Raw genomic sequence first — 27,823 nt, 5'->3', positions numbered from 1 at the left:
AAATTGGGGACGGCTAGCGCAGATAGCCCTCGCGTAGCTATGCGCGAAATTCCAAAACAAACAAACCAAACTTTAAAGGTCTATATCCGGCCGCTGCTATTCCTTTGCAACACTGCAATGTCAAGCTTCATAATGCTCCTAATTTAACGTCTATAACTGATAATTTGGTGTCAACAAATATTTTATATTCTACATAAAGTCGTAGCCCATGCATCCCCTGACTTCCCTTGATGTTGGTCCTCTCAAACACGTGGACAACACTTGTACCCAGTTGGATGAATAATAGCGCACCTACATGGTATCGGACTAGTACGAATATTAGAGAACCATGAGAGAAATTCGTGGTACTTAACTCTAGGGTTACTGCGAGTCATATGGAACCCACTGGCTTTTCAAACACATTTGTATACACTATATAGATGTGCACCAACCTGTAACCGTTTTTCTTGATTGTATGGTCTCTAATAACAAGAGAGTCACACAAAAATACTTTAAACGAAAACGTTAACAATACTGTAAACAATTCCACTATTTATAGTTCGAGTTCCTCCTATATTAAATGGTTGATTTCACTCACATCTCTGTCAGTTCTGCGCACCGAGTATTGTAAACAAAACATTACATACTAAGATGCAATATGACCCCAAAGGTCAAGAACCTCGTACAAAAACAAGTCGTTAATTTAGAGGTTAAAACAAGTCGGCGACTTAATAAAAGAGTACTATGCTGCTAAGTGGGGTCTGGTCCCCACGATCTAAACACCACTGTTGTATTTTTAAAGGTTCTAATCCAATGTTCATATCTCCATTCTTTCAAAATAATATAGGACTCAGAGAACCGAAGACCCCAAGTAATTTCAAATACAAGCTTATTTTTAATTCAAAGAACATTTAAGCATATTGTTTTAGGAGCCAGAAACGTACTTCAGGTTATAAATATCTTAACCACGTGCATCTAGTGTTTAGAATATAGTCCACCATGATTTCTTGGACAATACGGTTCAGTAGTTTTGCGATTTGGGCTCATAATCAGATGGTTGCGAGTTCACGGGTGGCTGGTATCATGGTGGTGTGTTCTTGAGTAAGATACTTTACCCCACTTGTTCCATTATACTCAGCTGTATGATGGATATTAACCTGCGATGGACTGATTGACATCACGTACAGGAAGGATGGTTACTAATTCCAAGAGGAAAACAAGGAGTTAATTGTTATTTCTAAGCTAAACGCTTATTTCATCTTTTCACTTTGAAATCTTTTGACAGTGATCATCTCTAGCTTATTATTTTCGGTGGTTCGGTTGAAGATTATAAATAACCTATATTCAAGGGGCTGTTCACACTAACAGGCTATTTATAGCACAACATACGTCTCTTTCATACTCCTGTCTAACGAATCACGACTGACGTTACCAAGCACAACAATGGCTCTTGCCCTGACTTATCGGTTAATAAAAATATTTCCCTGACTTGACTAGACAAGACATACTGATGTCAATGTCCTAAACTGACCAGACATAGTGATGACATTGTCCTGATTTGACCAGCGAAGACATCCGGATGTCAATGTCCTGAACTAACCAGACATAGTGATGACATTGTCCTGACTTCACCAAATACAGATGTGGTGATATCCTCACGCAAGGTTATTAATACAGCGAAGTTCTAAAACAAGATTATGCATGTATCAGTTGAAGAACCACGTCGATGCTGACTGATATTTGTCATGGGTGTGGGTGGCTTAGTTTAATCTCTGTGAATAGCACGTATGAACCAATCAACTATCATATCTTACAGGACAAAAACAAATGCGCTAAAAACTTGGTAAATGCAATTTAGCTCTATTCAAGTTTTCTTTATTTGTAATTATATTTATCTTTTTTTACTCAACATATAAACTATACCTCAAACTTATGAATCAATGTTAAAGTATCATTAGAACATACAAATACAGTGTCTGAAATTCTGAAGAATAGGAATAGCAAAAGGAAACCAAAACCTCGTCATCGTTGGCCACTTAGTCACTCCTATATTATCGGTTCATGGCCAGATTTCCTGGAAACGTACGTACTACTTTAATGTTGGTTTAAAATCTTTTTAACACTCGTAACAATAAGACGTTTTTCTTTTATTGTTAGCGAGCAAGGCGTGGTTAGCTAGTTAAATTCGACTTTTAAATATATTCTTATGTATATACAGTACCGGTGGTAATAAAAACTGACATTTTGAATTGTATTAACTCTGGCAAATTCTGTCTTTGGACCAACTGTTTTACTAGATTTTTATCTAAAAAAACAAAAACTAATAACCTTAAGTATTCTAGATTGTGATATATTACCTTAACCATAATCGTTCTTTAATAAAACTTACTTTTTATTTATTCTACGAATTCTTGGGTAAAAACAAAGATACGTGTATTGTAACATATCTTCATTATATTTGCTATACCCAGTGCCAACTAGGCCACATCGTCCAGTACAAGAGCTCTGATGATATCAGACCGCCTGGGACACCACTGCTCCAGGTGCTATTTGTATTATTAACTGTTTAAACAACAACTGTTATAACTGTTAAACAAATTCAGCAATAGGGCACTAGTTACTGAATATAATACACTATTTTTTTCACTAAATCCTTATTTAAAAGTTAGGTTGTGTATACAGGCCCTCTCAAAGGTTCAGTGAAGCCCGACTAATAATAATAATAATAATAATAAAAGACGTGAAAACTTGAAGATAAACATTAGCCGACGAGAAAAGCGAAACTTAGTTTGAATATTTGTACTTAACCTATATTTATCGTTATTTAACCTTTAATAAATGCTTTTCTAGCCTTTTCTGTACATAAAAATAAGTCGTGAAACTTAATAAATGCAAAAAAAAAAAGTGTCTAAATTTGAGTCCAAGGTCAAATGGTCATCCAACTCATCTACATTGGCCCTATGTGTATATATGGTAAAAAAAAAAACAATTATATTTTTTCCCGACATACGTTGTAAGCAATAATGCATACTTACTAGAAAGGTTATGTCTCTAAGATATGTCATACTAATTTTTTCTAAGTTGGAAATGAGAACGGGCTCCAGTTTTAATTCATTTGAAATATCTTTGAACTCGATTTTTTCAAATAATAATGATCTAGAAACTAAGTAAGTCTCATGACTTTTAATATTTATTTATGTGCACACTTAATGTTTGAAAATACAAAATGACAAATCGCCTTTGATGTAACTTTCAAATTCTCCAACGTTTAGTTTATTGGTCGTAGCAAGCACTACGACGGATACGCAATTAATCACAGAACACATGAACATTCTCGTCGTCAGTGCTACTTTGACAACAGCAATGTGAAAGTCTAGGTAAATATCAGTTATGGTGATAAGAAATATAGACTGAGGATTAGAGCGCGTATTATATTCGCAGAATTACAGTATTATCAAGTTCATTTAAGATATTTACAAATCAGACCTTGAGGGTAAGAATTAATAACAAAACATTTATTTACAAGTACCCGTCCCCAGTGATAGAAAAAAAAAAAAAGAATAAGTTAATATGTGTATTTAAATTAGTTCATGGACTTTACACAGGTTAATTATATTGCACTCATGACACCAAAAACATTATGTGTAATTCATAACACAAGAACAACACATCTTATTTTTACTTCTGCTTTGCTATTCATTCTTCTTCTTTAACTATTATTGGATAATAACGTTTTCGGAGGATTTCTCTTTCTCCTCACTTTAGCTTTCAAAGGAACCTCATCGTGACTGTTTCCATAACGTATACAAACAAAGCACTTTACAACCATGTATTTACAAGAACTTAACTTTAGGACATTCTTCTATTGTACATGGACCAGCTTATCACAAACAGGTTCTATACTATACTATGGTAAACATAACTTTAGGACACTCTCCTAGTGTATATGGACTAGTTTATCACTGACAACAGGTTCTCCACTATACCATGGTAAACATAACTTTAAGACAATCTTTTAGCATACAATGATTGGTTTATCACTGATAACAGGTCCTCTAGACTAGGTGTTAACATGACTTTTTGTAAAAGATGAACCGATAAACACTTTGGAAGCTCCAATACTAAACTCTCGTTAAAATGTGATTTTCTTGCTTATTTTAGCTTGCCGGATTTTATGATCACATAGTATTATGCTTTACGATTGTTAGTATACACAGAATGAAATATCATAGCGGCTTTATATATAATCTCGCACGTGTGAATTTACTCAAGTCCGCCACGCCTATTTTGATTACTTCCATCTGTTATGATAACCTCCGGTAAGTAGAACATGTTTTAATTTGTACTTCGCACAGCTGGATGCTTTGTTCAACAAGACATTCACTACCAGGGACGTACGCCTATTACGTTATTTTCGAAGTATAGTTCCGTTTTTCTAGTAGCTGTAAGTTAACTCGGACATACTAGTTTTTATTCCACTTGTATACTCGCATGTGACGAATACGGAGACTGGTATGATAACCACAGATCACCTGGCTATAGAGCGGCAAGTTTACAAACTTACAACTTTAAAATACGGAGTTTAATTCCCGCGGAGGACACAGTAGATTGTCCACAGTGGCTCTGTTCAGAAACAAACAAACAAGCTAACTCCAGAAGATAAGTTTAGCTAATAACACCCACTGGTCCGTTTACATCAACTTTTTAGGTGCGGCAAAGAGGCTCATGTAACGAATCTCAGTTTGGTGGCGTCGTTTAAGTACAAACATTTAGCTCATAGTTTAAGTTCTAATTACAATTTTAGACTCAAGAGGTCAAACCTTTCCGATTGATGCATTTCACTATGCCCAAGGTCTCAAAGAATAATTTACTCTAATCCTGTCTGAAATAATTCAATTTGAAGGTAGGTTGATAGAGATCCTGATGAGTAAGAAAATTAAACAGGGTATACTCGCACCCCACGCTTGGTATTTCTGGTGCACAAAAGTACAGTTAATAAAAAAAAAGGGGAAAGGAAAATTTTGATACTGGATATTTTATAGGTATAGATCACCCATGCTTTTAAATATTACAATTCTCTTTTCACTTCATAAGTCTGAGGTCAATTTAGTTAGGCAGCTTGTCCCCACCGTTTCGTGGGCCCTTATTTTTCAGATACCTCTATTACATACACTCTTGTACAAATTAATTGAAACAAGACGGAAAATTATGATTTTTTTCAATTTTTTTGCATTTTATTACTGAGAATCCAAAAATTACTCACAAATTAATACATGATATAACCGCCTTTATTTTTCAGAAGATCATTAATCCGCTTTGGCATCGAGTCCACGAGTTAACTGCAATCTTTACTAATTTTTGGATCGTGGTACCACACCTCAATTATGGCCTCAATTAGCTTATCTTTCGTAGTACAGTCTTTTCCCCAAAGTCTTTCTTTACAAATCGCCCAAAGATTTTCAATAGGATTTATGTCCGGAGAGTTTACAGGCCAGTCCAGACCTTTATTCGCGTTGTAGCCATAAAATTCTTCACAAGTTTCCTTGTGTGTCACGGAGCCAGATCTTGCTGAAAAATGCCAGATCCATCTGGAAATCTCTTTTTCAATTCTGGAACGACTCTTCTCTGCCAAACTTCAATGTACTGTGGTCCTCGGATCATACCTTCTATGATATATAAGCCTCCGACGCCATAGTAGCTAAAAAAGCCCCAAAACATCTTCTTCAAGGGATGTTTTACGAACTGATTGATGTGAGATTCTCAAAGTTTCTCACCTGGAGATCTGCGAACATGCAGACTTCTTTGACTCTGTACGAAGAAATGAGTCTCGTCACTGAATAACACCTTCCTCCACTGCGCTTGCGTCCAGTTCTTGTATTTTAGACCCCACTGATACCGTTTTTTCTTCATGGAGTTGGTAAGAAGTTGTTTTTTGACTGGTCTCCTTGCCCTTCTAACGCAATTTCGAATGACGTAATATTCCTCAAAATTTTGTCATATATCCCAAAAATATATATCGACCGTACTGCAAAACATAGCTAATGACGCAGTCTGTGTGAAAAAATCTATTAAAGGAAGTCAGCGGGTCCAGCGAGCCTACACCGGCCGCCAGGCTGAAAATATTGTAAAATAACCATTTGTTTCAATTAATTTGCACAAGGGTGTAGATAAATTTTAATCGAATTTTATACCACCACGTTGCCATCAGAATATACAAACATGTTTCTTGAAGTATTATATGAAGTCAAGTAACTGACATGTCTCCTTGAAATCGAACTATAAAGGGAAGGATAAATTCGATAGTTCTCGTGAACTTAAATGAGGTACGTTTTCTACCTCTTCCTCTACTCCTTTATCGAAGCATCTTCAGCTTTCGAAAATGGCGGGAAAGATAAATAAACAAACTCCCCAATAATTACAAGAAATATCTCAAACCTGCTACTCACACTTCGATTTTTGAATCTTACATCTAAAATGTAGTTTGTTTGGTTTAAATTTTGCGTAAAGCTGCTCGAGGACTGGCTATTTGCACTAGTCATCCCTAGTTTAGTACTGATATGCTGGAGGAAGGCAGCTACTCCACACCACCCACCACCAACTCTTGGGATACTTTTAACAACAAACAGCGGGTCCTCAGGCTGTAAGGGTGAACATGTTTGGTGACAAAAATTCGAACCCGCAACCCACAGACTGGGAGTCGAGCGACCCCTAGCTACAAAACCCTTAATTATAAGATCTTATCACGAAACGAGGGTCTACCCACTGAAACCTAGTTTATACAAACCTCTATGAGCTCAGACAAGATTATATTTCTAGAAATCGTAGTGTGTTTACGTATTTATTACGTAAAACCGATGTTTGTTTGCCCGTTGTTGTTGTTAAAGCACAAATTTCAGCACAGAATAAATTATATTGATAACTAATTTCACTGATAAAATAAACTGACAATAATAATCCCCTTATATTTTTTTAATTTGGCCCAGCATAGCAAGGTGGTTAAGACTCGTAATCTGAAGGTCGCGCCAAACATGCTCGCACTCTCAGCCTTGGGGCGTTATAATGTTACGATCAATCCCGCTTTTCGTTGGTGGTGATGAATAGCTGCCTTCCCCCTAGACTTACACTGTTAAAGTAGGGGAGGCTAGCCCAGATAGCCCACGTGTAGCTCTGCGCTTATAATGTGACGATCAATCCGGCTTTTCGTTGGTGGTGATGAATAGCTGCATTCCCCCTAGACTTACACTGTTAAAGTATGGGAGGCTAGCCCAGATAGCCCACATGTAGCTCTGCGCTTATAATGTGACGATCAATCCGGCTATTCGTTAGTGGTGATGAATAGCTGCATTCTCCCTAGACTTACACTGTTAAAGTATGGGAGGTTAGCCCAGATAGCCCACGTGTAGCTCTGCGCGAAATTCAACAACAACAAAACAACATTTTTTTTCTTTACGTTTAGTTTTATTTTTGTTCGCTGTTATTAAAAACGTGTCCCCACTGGGAATTGCCAGGGGTATCGAGTTAGACTTCGAGCCAAGGATATATAAAACAAATACGTACATAATTAGGAGACTACAGGGGGGAGATAAAACTCTTCTTAGCTTTACCAGTAACAAGATGGTTCAAATCATCGTGATTCACGTGATATCAGAACGTGGAACGAGCTACTTAACACTAACTGTCGTTGAGAGAAACAACAGTGTCCATGCAATTGATACAAGTCGTAACTACCACGTGGTAGTGATTGGCAAATCACGTAATTAATCTCACAACGTGATCAAATTTCTAAGCTAACCGCATGACACCGTCTCCAAGCAGTCGACATTCAAGTTCGAAGTGTTTTCTACTTCTTTAATAGAAGACTCGAGAACTTAAAATGCACTAATTGCTAGGTAGTTGCTGTAACAATGTTCTAACTGCAAAGAAATTTTTATAATTTCGTCATCACATCCTTTTTTTAGCTTATGTTGCCAATTATTAGATTCGGAAAATATTGAAGTAAATCATAAACTCGTGTAAAAGAGCTAGGGCACGAGGCTCTCGCTTTGGGCATTGTTTAGTTTGAACTTTCACTCATTATCCCACCTACATACATACTCCCGCCCCCCACAAAAAGAAACGATTTAAGGTATCGGTATTTGATTATATATATAGTATCTTTAACTGTCTGTAAAGTTGTCTCATAACGGCTGGTATGGGTATTAACGATGTGCACTAGGAACTCATACATGGCTTAACAGAAATGAAAAACCTTGCACGAAGATAAAGAAATTACAAATAATATCGAATTTTAGTCAATCCTGTCTAACAATTGATCTCGGATCAAGATAGGTTTACACAACAAAATTGGACAGTGATCCAAAACGCATACAAGAGCGACTAAACTTTGTCAGTTTCCTCCTGTGGGTTTAGTCTGTTCAAGGTTCGTCCTGTAACATTAAAACCTCTACACTACAAGGTTCTGTGGACATGTTTTAAAATGGTTCGGGTTACACAATACTGAATCACACACAATCATTTTAACTAGTGGAAACTAGTTTCCGAGAGAATGCCAGTGAAATGAATTTCACCGCGTTGAATACACACCCGACAAACGGACAAAATGATTGGTCAATGTATAATCTCGCTCTCAACGGATCACAAAATAACACCAAGTATTATGTAGTAATTAGAAACGAAAGTAAAAAACAAAAACACAAGAGTTAAGTTTATTTATCCTAATAACTCTCCTTGCTTTTTAGTGTTTCCTACTGTTTGATAGGTTAGTTTCTCACTATTACGCTCTCGCGGTTTTCCAGCCAATCAGAGTCGAGAGAGCTTGAAGCACCCAAACGCTTTTTACACGCCTCTTTAACACGCTTGCCATTCACAAGTATATCTGTTAATATATAAAAAACAACAGATGGCGTTAAATAGCGAGCACGAATAATTAAAACCTTTAATATTTTCAATATGTCGTAAGTTGTTTCTGTTTAATTTTTATCATTTGACCTAGAAATAGAAGGTTAAAGTAAAAATTGAAACAAATGGTTTTTGTAACATTCCGCACTCAAACTATTTCATACGTTGGTAAACGAGAATTTAAGTCCAAAGGTGAATAGTTATCTACTATGGAGACCAGTTCATATTTTAAAAAGGGGTGTACAGTAGACATTCCAGTAGTATGGATGGGAGATTTTTCACCTCTGAAAGTAAACGTTATGACAGAAGAATTTCCAAACTTCAATGTCGTTGTCAGTTTCCACGTCTAACTACAACAGGAGTATCTTTTTCACGTATACTTTAAGACTTCCCCCCCCTTTAATACAACATGAGTGTCTTTTTCACCTCTGCTTTAAGCCTTCTCTTCCATCTCACTGTAAAATATACTTTAGGAAAGCTAGGACCACACACCTTTATTAAAAACAGATAAAAGGTACAATAACTCGCTTCATATGTCTGAAACAACGCCTGTATAAGGAACGTTTGTGTTTGGAAGAGTGTTACTATTTTCATAACTTCAATTCTTTTGTTTGTCAAACATGAATCCATCTTGATTCCCTAGGCCTCAGACACGGGATATTTCCTGTACAGTGAAAATAAATCCAAACACCACTAGTTCTTTACTTCAATAAACAAACGGTATCGTCACACAACGATACTTAGAAAATCCCACGGCTCATCAAGTGGGAAAGAACCATGAATATACAGTCTGGAAAACATTAAAACTCAATAGACCCTTCTAGTTTACTCTATAATATGAAATGAATAATATTAAACTAGACTGAGAGTTAGTTAAACAGTTACACTCAAAATAAACAGACAAGCGGAGTATAGAGACAAACAGGGCCGTTTAACACTACATTAACCTTTATAATAAATCTATGGTTAAACGTGGAAAGCGTACTCGCCGTATCACGCCTCGAGCCTCGGATCTTTCAGTCAGTAGCTCAATACGCTAACCACTAGGCCACGTCCAGTTCAGAAGAACAATAAATAGAAAAGAAATACATAGATTGATTGATAAAAAAAAAATGCTGATAAGTAACGTTAGATGGCTAATGGAATTATTTTATTACCTAGTTTAAAGTTTTCCATTTTATTTCTTTCCTTCTTTTCATTATTCGCAACTGTACGTTTTTTCTCCGTCGTATTCTGTATTCAACGTTGATCTCCATGTCAACCCCTCTTACACGTGGAGCACGAGCCTCTTTCCGGGCGGACCCCTTACAAAAGCAGCATTTTTCTCACGTGGTCGACAGACGTTTTTTTCTAAAACATTCACTGTTACGTCCGTGTCATCTCCTATTGGTAACCTTCCTCTACTGAATGAAAGGTTCACTAGTTAAAAGTGGAACAAGTCAGTTTTCTGCCACTGATACTTGGAAGATACCGTTTGCAACTTACCTTATTTTCTTCCCTGAAATGTGTGGTCTCAATGAAGTAGTTTCATAGTTAAGCTCGAAAGTTTAATCTAATTGCACTAAAATGTTTAATTTGTTTACAAAAAATTATAGAAAATATTAGTAACAAGTTTTGCCGCTTGGTTCACCTTTGTTTGTTCGAAGCCAAATATATGGGCCATCCAAGCTCTATCCACCATGGGGAATCAAACCTCGGATTTTAGCACCATAAGTTCTTGACCTTATCGTTGACACCCGAGTGAAGGGAAACGCCACATGGAAAATTAGAACTTAAAAACAAACGTTCTATCGATTTTTAAAAGTAAAAAACGAACCATTATGTTCTTAGTAAGTAGTTACTGCTTACAGCTTTTCAAACGTTTTATTTGTGAATGTGAAAGTGTGCATTTATATATTTGTATACGTTTCCAAAGTTTAATTTAAAATTTAAGTCCTGTATCTGATTTTTTTTTTTTTATGTTAAAGCTACTGACCAGTGAGGAGCTATTCATCAGCAGGACTCCATATCACGAACAACAGGGGTCTGTCACTCTTACAACGCATCCTTAGGTTTGAAAACACCACTGTCATTATTATTCAATTCGCTAGGGTCGTAAGGTTAGAGTTAAGTCTGTTTTAGCGCAAAGTGATAAAGTGGATAGTTCTATCCATTGCATGGACTCGAAATTCGGATTTTTAGAGTTACGAGCTTCTTAATTTACCGCTTCGGGGTGGGGGGTGGTGGACATCAATCAGTAACTACTTCTCATTGTTTATAAAAGTATCTTTGGCACTGAAATACTGTGTCAAAAATCACGACTTTTTTTAATGAAAATATAAAGAAAATAAAAGTGGTACGATTCATTGTGAACAACCACTGAAACACAGGTCAGATGTATTAAAATGTCCTTTTTTCTTTTTTGTTGTTCTTTACTTGAAAAGTTAGTGTTTAGGTTACATTGGTGCACAAAGGTTTGTTTTTTTAGGAAATAATGTAAAAACATTACCTCGAAAAATTTGTTTAGAAGATCGAATGAACTAGTTTACATCGACATGGCCTAGGTTGTATACACATGGGTTTGATTTCCTACTTCTGTGACGTCACAGAACTGGGTGTGAACTGACAAGACTAATAACCACGAAGGCATTAAAGAAGGTGCTAATGGTGGACTGGTGGTAACATGTATTGTTATTAGAGCTGCTATTTGTTTGTCGAATTTTGCCCAAAGCTACGCGAAGGGTGTCTGCTCTAGCCTTCCCTAATTTAGCAGTGAAACACTACATGGAAGGTAACTAGTGATCACCGCCAACTCTTGGGCTACTCCTTTACCAACGAACAGTGGAACTGATCGTAACAATATAACGTCCTCCCACAGTTGAATAGTGTAGCATGTTTGGTGGGACGGGAATTCGAACTCGCGACCCTCAGATTGCGAGTCTAGAGCCCCTAAACCACCAGGCCATGAGCTACGTGCAAAAAAAAAAAAAAAAAAAAAAAGATTTAAGATAATTTCTGGTAAGGTTTACAAAGAGTGAGAGTAAATAGCTGTTCTGTTATTGAACTTTTTCCAATAGCTAGAAATCGTTAGGAAATTTTATCGTCTCTGTAATACAGCCAGAGGTTCCCTACGTTACAGACAGATCTCTCTCTCTCTCTCTCTCAACATTTGGCCTCCACGTGTGTGCATAAAGACGTTAAATTCAAACACGAGATACGAAATGTTGAACGAATTATTTCCAACAGTATAGCGGTGAATATCGTTTCTTTCAGCAACGACGGGAGCTACTTACGACGAATAAAATACTCCCGTTACAATAAGTGATAATTAGGCTTTCAGGTTTGGTTTGAATTTCGCGCAAAGATACATGAGGACTATCTGCGCTAGCCGTCCGTAATTTAGTAATATAAGACTACAGGGAAGGCAGCTAGTCACCACCCACCGCCAATTCTTGGGCTATTCTTTTACCAAAGAGTAGTGGGATTGACCGTAACATCATAATGTCCCCACGGCTGAAAGGGCGAGCATGTTTGGTGCGACGGGGATTCCAACCCGCGATCCTCAGATTACGAGTCGAGTGCCTTAATCACCTGGCCATGGCGGGCCGATAATTAGGCCCAGCACAAAGTTTGCTGAGGTTCTGATACAGACAGACTTAAAATAACTGGGGACTTCTTATAACTTATAGTTTAGTTCAGTTTCATACACGTCTAGCTGATGTACGCCTTCAACGCTCAAGATAAAGCGGATATGAAGAATCAGATCCAAAACCGCCCCCCTTACGTCTCTCCCGGGGTCCCAAAGGATACATGACAGTCGACAATCAGTCAAGTAACTTACTTTTGTCAAATAACAGTTTAGATATACAAAAAGACAATATACTAAAAAACAAGTACAAATTTGATCAAAGACAATAAATTATACAATACATTAAAAATTTGAATACTGATAGGTTAATGGTCCTGATGCAATGCACGTATTAATGCGAGTTTAATCAATCCACCAACACACAAACAAAACATACTACGAACAGTTATATGCGTTTAAATTAATCAAACAAGTCTAATATTACAACCACAAATGAATGTATTAAAAACCAACAACGTGTTTAAAATCCAACACTATAAATTAAGCACGAATGGATATATTTAAAACCAAACTAAAAACACGTGCAATAAAGATCATAGCCAAGCCTCTCAGTCACAATTAGGATTGTATTATTTAAAGAACTGCTATAGGTATTCAGCTGGTGACGTCACGATAGTGGTCCGAAGAACGGTATACATTTTTGGTTACTTTAGTCGCAACCAGCACGAGCTCGGAACTATACCCACTGGTATAACCACAAATTTGATAATTGTTGTAAGTAGTAGTTGGGGGTTGTGGGGTGATGGTAGACGTCAGACAGTCTGACGGCAACAGTAGCCATCTCTACCGAAGGTTGCAGACATATGGTGTCCTTTTTCATCGATGCTTCTCGTGTCTGTCGAATGATTGATTGGACGAAACTTCATCGCCTCGTAAAGTGTATACTTACTTACACTACGAAACTTTCTCTTCACTTTTCGTTCCTATAATCTCACCGCAACAAATGAACGTTCTGGAATTTTCTTTCGTTCTCTACTGGCTGAATTCTACTTCGCGAAGTATTCGACATATCTACGACTGTACCTTTAATGATAAGTTTGTTTTTGTTTTAGAAAAAAGCAAAAAGTTACAGAATGAGCAATTTCTGTCTGCTCACCAGGGGTATCGAAACCCGGTTTCTAGCGATGCGAGTCCATAGACATATCGCTGTGCTATTAGGGGCGACCTTTAATGATAAGAGAATGTTCGTTTCGTTAAATCCGAAAGTTCATTGCCGGAAAACTGCCCTTCGTATTTCGGGGTCTGTGGGTGCATTTTGGCGGTGAAGAGTCAAATTAGATACTTTTACAGTGAGTCAGCGGAAGAGTCAAATTAGATAATTTTACAGCGAGTCAGCGGTAAGTTTCCGAATTTACGACACTGCAATCCGGATTTTAATTCCCCAGGGTAGAAACATTGCAAATTATATTGTTCAGTAAGATCAAGATAGCCAACGTGATGGCGGAGGGTGTTGCTGGCTAGTTGCCTTTCTTCTAATCTAACACTTAAGAACGTCTATCATCGTAGGCCTCTCTCATCTAAAACTGTGGCGGCACTCACAGTGAACCTTGGTAGCCCGGGAGGTCCAGATACTAAACTTTTTCTTCTTCAGGATTCGGTCCACGTGTTGGTCCAGGAAGGGTCAGCACTGACCTCTTCCTCCTTCTGAGGAACTTTTATTCTCTTTCCATTGTAACTACACCCTAGGTCGTAACCCTCCGTTACTTTGTTGTAACATAACGTACAGTATGTTAAACTTTGTCTATTGTCCGCAGCTGTAATTAACGTTAATACGTTTTTCGTGCGATGTTAAATTCTTGGAGTAATATTAACTCGTATATTACTACTAACTTTACACTATTACTCCGTGTTCACAATACAGTTACACTTAGCAATCATACACACACAATCATATTTTCACATATAAAATCTGTTAAAATAAAGTTAATTTGTGTTTAGGATTAGATTAGCCAAACACTGTTTGGCCTGTAAGTTTCTTATTTGCGATGTTTAGAGGAGAAAGGTTCGTAACGTATTACGTAACTCTGTCGTTTGGTCATCAGTTCATTTTTATAAATATATTTGTTATAAAGTTGAAGCACGTTATCCAAGAGTTTGCCTTATAGAGTTGGTATGCTTGAACAGTTGTGTAGAAATACTGGAGTTGTTAACCGTGGAACTCTATATGTACTTTCGTTAAACAGTTTTGTATTTACTATAGTGGTTGATGCGTGTTTTTTATACATCTGTCCATGTTATATAGGCATATTCAACGACTGATCCTATACGTGTTCTGTACATGTTTAACATGTTTTTTTGATAAATCCCCTGAGGTAACTTGCTCTTTTCCAAATTCTGTGTGTTTGTTTTTTTCTATGAATGTGTGGTATCCAGTTTAATGTTGATCCAACTGCGATCCTTAAGAACTCTGGTGGTGTGGATACTTGTAAGAGTTCCATTTAGATGGAACTGTGGTGTTAATTTGTTTATTGTTGTACGATTTCTAAATAACATAACTCGTGTTTTGTGTGTATTAATTTTAATTCTCCACTTATTACATTACAATTATATTTCGTTAAGTAGTGGTTATATGTTAGATGATGATGATGTTGGGCTTGGGGCACTCTTCCAGACTGCAACAACATCAGCGAACTGTGGGAAAAAGTCTTGAAAAGCATATAGGGTTAAATCCTTCTCCTTGAGAGGCACCAGCCTCCAGAGTGCAGCACTCGGAGTAGGTGCACCCAAAATATTCACTCTGATGCTCCACGAAATCAGAAACCACAGCGAAAAACAGGCGCTAAACTCTGCTTCTATTAATTCCTGTTATAAATGCCCGCCAATTCCTTCAAGTCGCCCAACGTCAACAGAGCCATATAACTAATTACCAGAACAGTTATCTACAAATGTGTGTAAGTGGGATTTATTGCCAGGAAGAAAAATTCTGAAAAAACATCCCATTCCGTGTGCCACTGTCAAAATGAAATCATCTTTTCTTAGCAAAGCCTATCGTGATGGACGATGTCGGTGGACTTCGCGGTTCTAAATGTTACTCAGACTACTGATGTGGAAGTGTCAGTGTCCACAACAAAGCTGCAGGGAGATAAACCTATGAAAGTCACTTACGGATTGACAACAAATAAATATCTTAACACTCCTACGAAAATTGGGGCCTAATGGGGACCAGAGCAACTTGAAAGGTTATTAATATTAGGCTAATAATTTTGTATTTAAATGAAATTGCCATTAACTGACCCTATACCTTTATATTTTAAGGAGCAATAATATTTTGACTTTTCAGACATTCGCGAAATAATATTAAAAAAATTTTTTTAAACATCCACTAAGGGTATTTTGGGGCCTATTAGGCCCCAGATCAAAAAACATAAAAATGACTATTTCCTGAATAATTCTAGAACAGGCCTGGGCAACCGAAAAAAGCAAATTATAGTAAAAATATATTAATTTTACAACTTCTTTTCAAAAGATGGATATTTAGGATAATAACTCTACTCCAACAATAATTTTAGACGGTCCTGATTATTGCCTAGTTTGCCCACGCCTGTTCTAGAACATTCTAGAAACTTTACAGAAGTATTTAGAATAATCTAGAATATTCTAGAAGAATCCACAAATCCTATATATATATATATATAGGAGCTGAAATCTTCAAACCATGTCAAAAATGATACCTCTTGATGAAGCTGTACATTTACTGACAAAACCATCCGACGATGAAAGTGAACATGATAATGTCGAAGACTACTCTGAAAGTTGTGATGATGATCCTTCTGAAGCCAAAAATGATGAACAAATCGCGCCGTACCCTTCTGAAAGTGAAGAAAGTAATCAAGAAGATCTTACTACGATGCCAGTGAACGAACTTTTGTCCAAAGATAAGAATTTTAGTTATTCAACAACACCTTCAAGGATCAACAGAAGAACCGCAGCTCTCAATATATTCAATGGGAACCCAGGCATTACAAGGCAAGCTGCTCCAAGAGTCTCTACACCATTCGAAACATTCAAAATTTTCATTTCTGATAATATGATGGAACAGATCATTCACTCAACAAACACCGTCATGAAAGAACCAATTTTTGAAGAAGACCTCTGGAAATGGATCGCAGCTAATCTTTTCCTTGGAATAAGCAAATCCAAAAATGCATCGATAGACGAAATGTTTTCAACCGAATTCGGTTTGCCATTTTTGCGAAAACTGATTACACAAGACAAATTCAAAAAAATGTGCTTAAAAATCAGATTTGACATCCACTCTCAAAGATATAGAGAAATCAAAGATGCCGCCATCTCTGGAGTCTGGAATTTTTCATTGAAAATTGCAAAAACAGTTACAACCCAAGCGAATACTTGACAGTGGATGAACAACTATGTAACTTCAAAGGAAGAGTTGGCTTCAGAACATACATTCCGACAAAGCCAGGCAAATACGGAATAAAGATTTGGTGCCTAACAGATGCAAAGACAAGTTACCTCCTCAATGCTCAAATTTATACTGGAAAGGTTGGAAATACGACAGAAACAAATCAAGGAGAAAGAATAGTCAGAGAACTGAGTCAGCCATTTCTTGGAAAAGGAAGGGCAATAACGACAGATAATTTCTTCACAACAATGACACTTGCCAAGTACCTACGAACAAAAAGAACAGGCCTTGTTGGAACCATACGGAAATCAAGAACATTCCTGCCTCCTGAAATAAATGCAAAATCTAGAGAGTTATCACCAAAGTTTTTCTACCATGACGACATCACTCTTCTCAGGCACTCAGACAAACGAGGAAAATATGTGCTACTACTGAGTTCTCAGCATCAGTCTGGTGAAGTAGAAGAGAATGGAAAGCCCGAAATCGTCAATCTTTACAATGCAACGAAGGCAGGTGTCGACACTCTCGATCAACTTGTGAGATATTATACAACAAAGAGGCGATCAAAGCGCTGGTCAGTCTGCATATTCTATAACATTCTAGATCTTGCTGCGTACAATGTTTTCGTTCTATACTCGACAAAACATCCAGAATTTCTTCGTCAACATAAATCAAGAGCCAGAAGAGAATTTATACGGCAATTGGTGCTTGAAATCAAAGAAATTTACTGCAAAGATAATGACAAAACAACCTCATGTGAACCGCCTGCAAAGAGGGCAAAAAGAGGACGATGCCATTTGTGCGGCAGATAAAAAGATAGACAGTCGAAAATTGTTTGCTCAAATTGTAAAAAAAAAAATGTTTGTCAGAGCCATTCTAAAGTTGTTTGTGATGAATGTTGCTAAATCACTGTGTTTCTATTGGAAAAATATATGGGGCCTGATAGGCCCCAAAATCACTTTAGTGGATGTAAATATTTTTTTCGTAGGAGTGCTAAAGGTTCTGAAACAACACTCAGTCTTAGCAAAGGTGTCAAATATAACGTGAATCCTGAAAGATGAGAACACGAAACTGCAGATTTTTATTATCACATCCCCCACTACTTAATTATCATAAAGATGCACAGTGGGCCATCTGCGCTCTGCTCACTACCAGAATCGAACCCCGAATTTTAACGTTATGAGTTCCACTTCCCGCTTCCAGGGATCCATGTTATATTGGTCTATTTTATATTTACACATGTCTCCTATGGGCTTTAGGGCTAACTTTTTATAGCAGATTTCAAAACCAGGTTTGTTTTTGTAACACTACACACAATTGTGGGTTAATAAAGGCGTAATCGTCCTTAATTTTGAAACAATCAACTAGACGGAAAGCAACTAGTCAACATAACCCATCACGAACACCTTGGGTTATTCTTTCCTGATCCGTTTGACCGTCACCCTTATAACACACCCACAGCCCCAAAATAAGGCGCATTTTTGTGACAAAGGGACGTGAGCTATGAATCCACACTCAGGATATTTTAACCAGTAGGCACACCTGGCTACAAAAACGTGGAGAATTAAGTACAGTAGATATTTTGTAACGTTGATTTAAGAATTTCTATTCTCGAAACAAAAACTTTAGTCCTAAAAGGACGATCACGTTATATACTAGTGATATTCTGCACAGACGGTAAGAGAGAAGTTAGAAAACGCCACGAGAGAATACTTTTTACATGTCAAACCTAAGCAACTCGCATTTTAACATTATAAAAGAGACTTAATGACAGTGTAAAACTACTTTCACAATGTTTAAATGGTTTAACTATTTCTACATTAATTGTGTGTTGAAGCAAGTAATACCAGATCATCGTCAACCTAAAACCTACAAAATATTTACATTGTGCCGTAAAACACAAACAACAAATTAGTAGGTTTCAGAACTGTCTGTTAAGCATAAACCTACAGGAAGGTGATGTGTTTTACCCACCACAAGTATGGAAAACCGATTTTTAATGTTAAAAGTCCCCACACTTATCGCTGAGCCGCCGGAGAAAGGGTTTGTTTGTTTCTGAATTTCGCACAAAGCTACTCGAGGGCTATCTGCGCTAGCCGTCTCTAATATAGCAGTGTAAGACAAGAGGGAAGGCAGCTAGTCATCACCAGCTACCGCCAACTTTTAGGCTACTCTTTTACCAACGAATAGTGGGATTAACCGTAATTTATAACGACCCCGCAGCTGAAAGGGCGAGCATATTTGGTGTGACGGAGTTTCGAACCTACGACCCTCGGATTATAAGTCGAGCGCCTTAACCACCTGGCTATGCCGGGCTCCCGAAGAAAGAGCCTCGGGATATGAGAGAAAGTAGACGTTAGTTATATCGACAAAATTATTTAAGTTACACTTCGGAAATTAAGAACTGTTTCCGTATCTGTTATTAGAAGCTAAAATTAGACAATCGGCCATTTGTAGCCTACTCACTGTGAGTATCAAAACCAGGTTTTTAGCATTATAAACTCTCAGAGTCAACGCTGAGTCACGGGGAAGGGTAAGTAAGAAATTAAACGGGGTATATAATTCTTAATAACTTGTTTGTAATTAAGCACAAAGCTGCACAATGGGCTATTGGTGCTCTGCCCACCACTTGTTTTAACACCGGTTTCCAGCTTTGCAAGTTGGTAAACACTCCGCTGTGCCACTGGGAGAGGGGCAATTCTTAAAAGATCACGTAATTTTAACTATCAACTTAATATATCTACATGTTGATACCACATAACGAATTGTGATAATGGCCTCGTTCCTTCTTCAGACATTTATTTTTTTATATAGATGTATCATATCACAAAATTTTATATAATTTAAAAAGAAAGTTTTCTGTTCCTGTTCTAGAAACGTAATAATTTAGCTATGAAACTGGAGGTATACAAGTAAGCTTTTAACAAAAAATTCAATTTTACTTAATTTAAAGAAGGTCGACTTTTATATTACATTTGTATTTTTTTATTCAGTTATTTTACACAAGATTCACTTGGACAATTGTATACCGTAATATCTCGAATTTCTCATTGTTTTAACTGTCCCTAATTTAGTAACAAACTAAGAAACTAGTGGGAACGAAGCTAGTCAACACCACCCACCACCAACTCTTATACTGACGACCACTTGCATCACGTATATTTCTTTAGAATTTCGCGCACAGCTACACGAGGGCTGCCTGCCTTAGCCGTCCTAAAATTTAACAGCGTAAGACGAGAGAGAAGGCAGTTAGTCATTACCACCCACCGCCAACTCTTGAGCTATTCTTTTACGAAAAAATAGTGTAATGGACCGTTATAGTATAACGTCCCCACGGCTGAAAGGGCAAGCATTTTTGGTGTGACGGAGATCCGAACACGCATAACATTGTAAGACTGCTGTATCAGTTCAAACTTGTAAATAATATTAACAACCGTGTCTTACCCACATATACGTGCAGTTATCATATTAAAGTATACTTTATGTATGAAAACAGAATAATTTTCTCCTCTACGCATGCGTAGGGTACCGTTATGTTTCAACGACGACTGAGAAAACAAACTAGCCCTGAAATATTCTGAGAATTACGAAGTGTATAATAAGGATATGTTTTCGAAATAAGTATATTTTCTTACTATTTTAGGCCATATTTTTTGTTAAATAAAAACATTTATAAAAAAGTACGAAGTGTTCTGATCAAAAAGAAAATCTTAAATTGTTTTCGGCGAAGATAAAAGTCTTTATCGTCTTTTATTCACGGTGTTCGTGTTTCTGTTAAATAGGACTTGTTTAAAAAAAAATTATATTAATGGATATTTCTCTTTTGGTCCTCTAAATCGATTCCGTTTCATTTAGCAGTTGGTAGCATTTGACACCCACGTCACAAACGTGATACGTCATCAGATACCCCACGCGTCACGAGACGTTAGGACAAGAACGTGTGCTGTCACAGAAAATTGGACTACCCATTTTGCGTCTGTAGTTGAAGTGGTTGGTGACACTACGATACATTTACGGGTTTAACACCCAACAAAATAGGTAACCAGACATTATGAGACAAGAACATCTTCCGACAGCGCCCTCTACACTAAAAATATCCCACCCTGTGATTGTAAATTCGAAGAACTGAGGAGTGAAAGTAAATGGTAATGTAAGAGCATGTCAACCACTCCATATCTGCTACGTTAATAAATGTTAACGAGGTACATCAAGCTAGTTGAGATAAGACAGACATATCATTGGTCTAAACTCTATTTATGTCACCAATGAATTGAACAAATATACAAGTTACGTTGTATATTTTATCCCCACAGTTCTTTGTTCAAGAGGCCTTTCGTTTAATACCAAAACTTTACGGGTGAGCTGGATATATACGGCAACAGATCAATTTCAGAAAGGTATGATGAGCGCTTAGAGAAGACGAAACAAAATTAAAACTTGTGTGTGTAAACACGTGTACACAGAAAGAACAACAACGAAAAGGCATTATTCTCTAAAGATTCCCACCAAGAATGTAACAGTACATACAGCAGTACTGAAATGGAGACGGCAAATAAATGGTACAAAATAAGGTTCAATCTGTGATGACGAGAAAACCCACTTGTAGAGAAAATTATATGAAGAAAGTCGAAACGTTGTTCACTCCTCTACATAGTGCCTTCTCTACCCATACCAGCCGTTTTTACATATATAATATAAGGTTCAATTGCTCTTCCCTTTATAGCACGAAAATTAACTGCAGAGTACAGTCAAGTGTTGATAATATATACACTCTTATTGGCTGTCATTCAACCAATCAGACGATACTGCATTAGCATAATGCCTATAAAAATACAGGAAGTCATATGACTAGTCTCAACAGTAGTATGATAAGTAGTACATTCACGGATCTTCAGCACAAAAATGTTAGAGAGCAGTCCGCAGAAATCTGACTTGCGAAGCCTCCTACACGCAACAGAGGGAACCCAAAACTAGCACTGTTGTTAATAAAGGTAATCGAGGTTGAAAATCCAAAATTATCCAAAGTGGTGTCAACTGTTTCAAGGTATACAATAAAACAGCAGGTAATAACCTCACTGTAAGTACAGGTACAAAAAGTTATTTCCAGACTAGTAAAATACACATTAGAACAAACTGATCTCTACAAGTATGCTAAAGGACTTCTTCTTAAGAGCAAAACGATGCAAAATACCTAAAATAGACATTATACAATTTAAATTGTGTAGGAAGAATAAAAGATAAAGTTCGATGGGAGAAAGGAAAATGTTAGCATGGTCAACGTACAACATTTATTATCAGGCATGCTATATGATTAATACAGGTAAGAGCAGCATTTCAACTAACGGTACTGGATGTCTCAAGAAGGCACCCTGACTGCTGATGGGTGTATAGCAGATTTTTATCCATCATGGCATTTTCCAAATTGGTTTATCTTCCAACAAGAAAGCAATACCAATCACGAAGAAAATGTGAAACGAAACTAGGAAACTAGAACACTTACAACCGTGGTTTGGTCTGTACAAAGACCTCTTATGAATATTAAAGTTATATCAATTTACACGAAAACCAAGAAATCAAAATCGACACCTTGGCTCAACGATGGGGAGTTTACAAATTATTGAGCTAAAATACCACCAATTTATCTTTTAATAAAGTTCTATTGTATATGTATTAAATGTATAAAGTTGAGGGTCATTTCGATGGTAAATTGTCTGGAAATATTGTTTTCAGTTTATAAGTACGTGTTATTTTGTATAACAACCTTACACTCAAGAAACACGAACTTCCAACATGGATTTTTGCCCCTAGAACAAAGAACCATGAAGTTGTAATTACTTACTATTGAAAAACGTACGAACCATATGTGGTAGCTTTGTTATACACTTTGCAGAGTCAAAATTTGACTGGTAATAAAAAACATCTTACATAAGTGGATTGATAACACAGCTTCGATATTGATAGAGTATTTTATCTGCCGGATAAGTCATGCATACCTCTGTCTTTCCACCTATATTCACCTGTTTATATGAGAAAAATACATTTCGAGGTTGGATGTTTTCCTTTTACGTTGTAACAAAATTGTTTAGAAAATTATAATGCCATGTTTTCTCAGTAACAGTTGAAGGACGATAGAACGTCTATTAAAAATCAAGATTAATATACATAGACGGCAGCCCTGTTATTATAGCTCTTCTAAATCTAATTTTTCTGTCTTGGATTTTTGTAATTAACAAACAAAGAATGAGTTTTGAAAATATAAGCGAAATTAAAACACCGTAAAAGGTAAAATTAAACAGTAAAAAATAAAAAAATGGTATACAATTCGACACGACTACAATTTTTTTTTACTAAATCCACTGTAATAATAATCTTATGGTACACTGATTTCAAGTTACGAAAACTATCTTTATTCTCATCGGCATACAATCGTCGCTAAAAGACGTGAAACGCACAAAGAAATGTGGGAAAACAACGTAACATACAATTATAGCGACGACTGTAACGTGGTAATGGGACAGCTGGGCATTCGCTGTCAAATGCACGTGATGAACAACCGCTCAGGAAGCATTTAACGTTTCTGTTTTGTGCAAGTTAATAGCTGTGACCTAGCGTGATTGTTGAGATTCGGGACTCGTGTGTTGAGAAGATCTTTAAAGTTATAATTTGTTATTCACTTAGGCTTAAGATGAAAGAAATAATTAACTAGATTTGATGAATTTGTTATAAACAGATGAATAACAGCAGGAAAGATTATGTTACTAGGCTTAAGATGAAGAAAATCTGTTTATTAAATAATTAGGTTTAACGATATTTTTGTACTACTGTTCTCTTGTTTACAAAACATGAATTATTTCGGTCAGTCTTTACTGATTGTACATAAATGTTCCATGTGATTATTCGGTAAATTTACAGTTATGTATATGCTTACAAATAATATTTCGGAGGTAATCTTACATTATTTTATTTAGAAAATAATGAAATGATGTACTTATTATTATAGTTTCCCTCTGAATTAATAGAACTGTACGCTGTTTTTATTAAATCTAAACGTTTACATTTCCTTTTATTATTTAGTCGGAAGATGTTCAACTTAATTAACGTAATTGTCGTGACCTCGAAAGCTTGTTCGTTTTGAATTTCGCGCAAAGCTACCCGAGGTCTATCTGCACTAGCTGTCCCTAATATAGCAGTGTAAGCCTAGAGGGAAGGCAGTTAGTCATCACCACCCACCGCCAACTCTTGGGCTACTCTTACTAACGAATAGTGGGATTGATCGTAAATTATAATGCCCCCATGGCTGAAAGGGCGAGCATGTTTGGTGTGACAGGGATTCGAAACCGCGACCCTCGGATTACGGGTCGAATGCCTTAACCACCTGGCTATGTCAGGCCTCCTCGAATATTAAAGAAACAAACCGTATATATAAAGTTAGGGAAAACTGGATTATTATGTCAGTCTGTTAATGTGTAATTAGTGCGTTAATTACTCATATCGTATGTTACTGTCACTACTGTTTGTATTGTGACAATGAAACGTAATACGTCGAACAGATTAGTAAGCAAGCAAGCCTATCGCGTTCGACAAACCTTACATTAGTGAAGTAAAATTATAGAACTAGTAGTGGAATAAATAAAACGCTTTCTCTTTCATAAACTTCGTATTATTCTTTTTAACGAATGATCCAAAAGGACTGGTACAGCAATAGAAACCATTTAACATTATGGTCAAATAATATTTAGCTTCAAAGAATAAATCATAATACTGAACAACGGCCAATAGTACTACTGTCAGCAATGACGTCATAATGAATACGCTACACTAACAAGCGGTTACCCTTTCTTACTGAATAACGAAAAGCGACTCGTCTCATTTTCTGGCAAAAACTAGGTGACCGAATTATATATGCACATATGACATACACTAAACTTTCCACGTATTGATAACTTATTATAAGTTACATATAACCTACACTGAGTTTTTCATGTATTGATAATTTATAATAATATTAGGCTTTTACCTTCAACACTGAGTCTTTATCCGATCTATCAGATTTTTCATAGATGAAATTAGACATTCTTCAGAAAGGGGACCGAAAACCTTATTCACCCATAATTACCCACTCCTGTTATCTCATTCAACTCCTTCTCCGGTCAACATCTTCGTCTCATCAATTATACAAAAATATAAACACACAAATAATTACTCGTTTTGACAAAGGCGTCTGATTTGATTCAAGGCAAAATTATAAAAGTGTGAAAGCCATATTTTGGATGATGTGCAAGTCTGCCACCAGGGTACCTGTGTGCAGCCCACCGTAAAACATTGCAAACGTAATACACTACCAATACTAAAAGTTAGTTATGCAATATTACAAAGTTCGTCGCTGATAATTATTCACACAATACCACAGCAACAAAATACGAAATACAATACCAGAATACTTGCATATTTCACAAATTTGTTAACTATTGTCATAATCATCGGCGTAATTTTCACGATGGGGGCGTGAACCCTACTCATTTTCAAGGCAATAATACCTTTTTGTTGTTGTTTATTACAGGAAGAGAAAATAGCATGCAGTCAAACCGTGAAACTACCTCCACCCTTGAAACTAAAGTCTGCCACTTCTCACAACAGTAGTTTGGTTATCCAAAAAATATATGTTTACGTTGCTAGGCTACTCCAACAATAATACTTCACTTCCTCTGCACTTACGATGTAAAATCAATACTTCTGTTATGAAAATATTTAAAAAAATCTAATGATGTGGGTTTACATTTTTTAAGAATTTTACATTTACAAATAAATAATATGCGAACGTGAGTACTGACGAATGATAAACCGACGAAACTTCTAACACCAGTTTTATTTTCGTCTGCTATTATTAATTTAAAAACATCGTGCGAAGATATACCAGAATGTTGTCTGATTAAATATTTATATGTAACTGACTATTAGTATTATTTAAAAACTTACCACTCTGAATACTGGAATTAGCAGTAAGCGCCTCACACACCAAAGTCAAAGAAGTGATGACCACCACCCAAGATGACAGTGACCAAACACACGAGGTTGCAGTCATGTCTTTCTCCATTTATTTTTTGTTAATGTTTAGTAGCTATTATTATGTTACCTAACTGAAAGGTGCCGACAGTTTACTTGTATAATTACAGTCTTACGGAAACCTTGAGAACCATTTCCGTTTTGCACTATTTAAGCTCTTATATCTGACTTTTAAAATCAACACCACTTGCCGTACATTCTCAAACATGAAACGACTGGTTCTTAAGCAACCAATCCTACGTCCAAACTAACAGCCTCATATTTACACTCGTACTTCCCTCTGTATGCTGCTTGTTTCTTCGTCATTCGTGATTATTGCGCATGGGTAGTACTGTTTTTATGCAGTGCCATCTATGAAGCACAATACATATTAAAATACTATTTCTTCCTCACAGATTATCGTTTTACATTATTACTGTAACTTACTAGAAATAACTTCTTTTTTTCCCGCCAGGTAAAGACACTTTCAACAGACTTGAAATTATCAAATATCACTTACTAAGTAATTAATGAAATTGTACAAAAAATATGATTTTTATTTAAATTTTGAGGAATGAAAATGTTGGATATCTAAATATAAATGCCATTGTTGCTTTAATCTCTATGGAAATTTTTCTACTGAGGGTGACCATTACTGCTACAGGATGATCCATCTAACTAAATCTAGGAAAGAGATGGTTCTACTGCTTTCTGTGTTACTGATAAGAAACACTTCAGAAATATTAAATTTTTAATATAACAGTTGAAAATCAAATTCAGTAACATGCCAATAGGTCAGTTAATAGCGTCAATACAGTTGGCATTTTCATTTATTTTTAATCCTTATCTGGAATAACTGATAAGAGCATACCAAAGGCTGAGTTCTTCAAGCTATTAATTTAACTATAAACTGCTTGAAAATGTAAAGATTGAAATTTTGTCTTTGTTTGAATAAAAATATTTCTTTTTTAATAATAAATCACTGAAAGTGTAACTTTCCTATTGCAGTATTAGAAAAAATTCACCTGCTTAACCGAATGTTGTTTTTATTGTTTTCGTTTAAATATACGTAATGAAATATCTGCCTTTTATACGCGGCGATGGATCAAACCTCGGATTTTAGTGATGTCAGTAAGCTTACTGCTGACCAACCGATGAATGTTAACCAAAGTAAAAAGTGCTTTTCGAATATTTCATATTATTGTTCATTTCTTTGTCTACTCTCTAGTGAAATATCTCTCTACATCATCGTGTTTCTTAGTTATTTTTTTAATACTCGAGTTCGCCTTAATTTCATATCTATTTTTGCTATTTTGATACACTTTTTATAGATGACTAAGTTATTCACATCTAAAGCGTAAACAAAACATAGACAATAACAATAAACAAAATAGTAAACAAAACATAGATAATAACAATGAACAAAATAGTAAACAAAACATAGACAATAACAATAAACAAAATAGTAAACAAAACATAGATAATAATAATAACGTAAAAAACATACGTAGATTTCTTAATAAATTACGATTAGGATTAGGTCGGAAATGATAAGACCAAACACTGGATTTCTGGCTTGTTGACCGCAGCATTGTTTTGTTGGTCTCTCATCACCAAAGCAATGTCCAACTCTAAATAGAGCCTGACATGGTTACGTGGTTAAGACGCCAGACTCACAATCTGAAGGTCGCAAGTTCGAATCTCCATCCCACCAAGCATACTCGTCGTGTCAGCCGTTTGAGTATTATAATGTAATGTTTAATCCCAGTCTTTGTTGGTTAAAAAAAACAACAACCCAGAAGATAGTTGTGGTTGGTGATGACTAGCTGCCTTCCTTCTAGTATTACACTACTAAATTAGGGACGGCTAGCGCAGATAGCCCTCGTGTAGCTTTGCGTGAAATTCAAAACAAA

At 36.3% G+C, this 27,823-nt stretch overlaps 1 protein-coding gene across 1 annotated transcript in view; it reads right to left on the bottom strand.

The window, feature by feature from the left end:
- Positions 1-26,216, bottom strand: part of LOC143237152 (tyrosine-protein kinase transmembrane receptor Ror2-like) — a 67,461-nt gene extending 41,245 nt beyond the window's left edge. The window contains exon 1 of the mRNA XM_076476085.1: positions 25,845-26,216. Coding sequence (XP_076332200.1) covers positions 25,845-25,962 — 118 coding nt within the window. The 5' untranslated portion in view covers positions 25,963-26,216. The remainder of the gene's footprint in view (positions 1-25,844) is intronic.
- Between the last annotated feature and the right edge of the window lie 1,607 nt (positions 26,217-27,823).

Source organism: Tachypleus tridentatus, chromosome 13 (genome assembly GCF_004210375.1).
Source record: "Tachypleus tridentatus isolate NWPU-2018 chromosome 13, ASM421037v1, whole genome shotgun sequence".
In the NCBI taxonomy this organism is placed as follows: Eukaryota; Metazoa; Arthropoda; class Merostomata; order Xiphosura; family Limulidae; genus Tachypleus; species Tachypleus tridentatus.
Note: the sequence above shows the minus strand (reverse complement) of the source record. Positions and strands in the feature narration are given on the sequence as shown.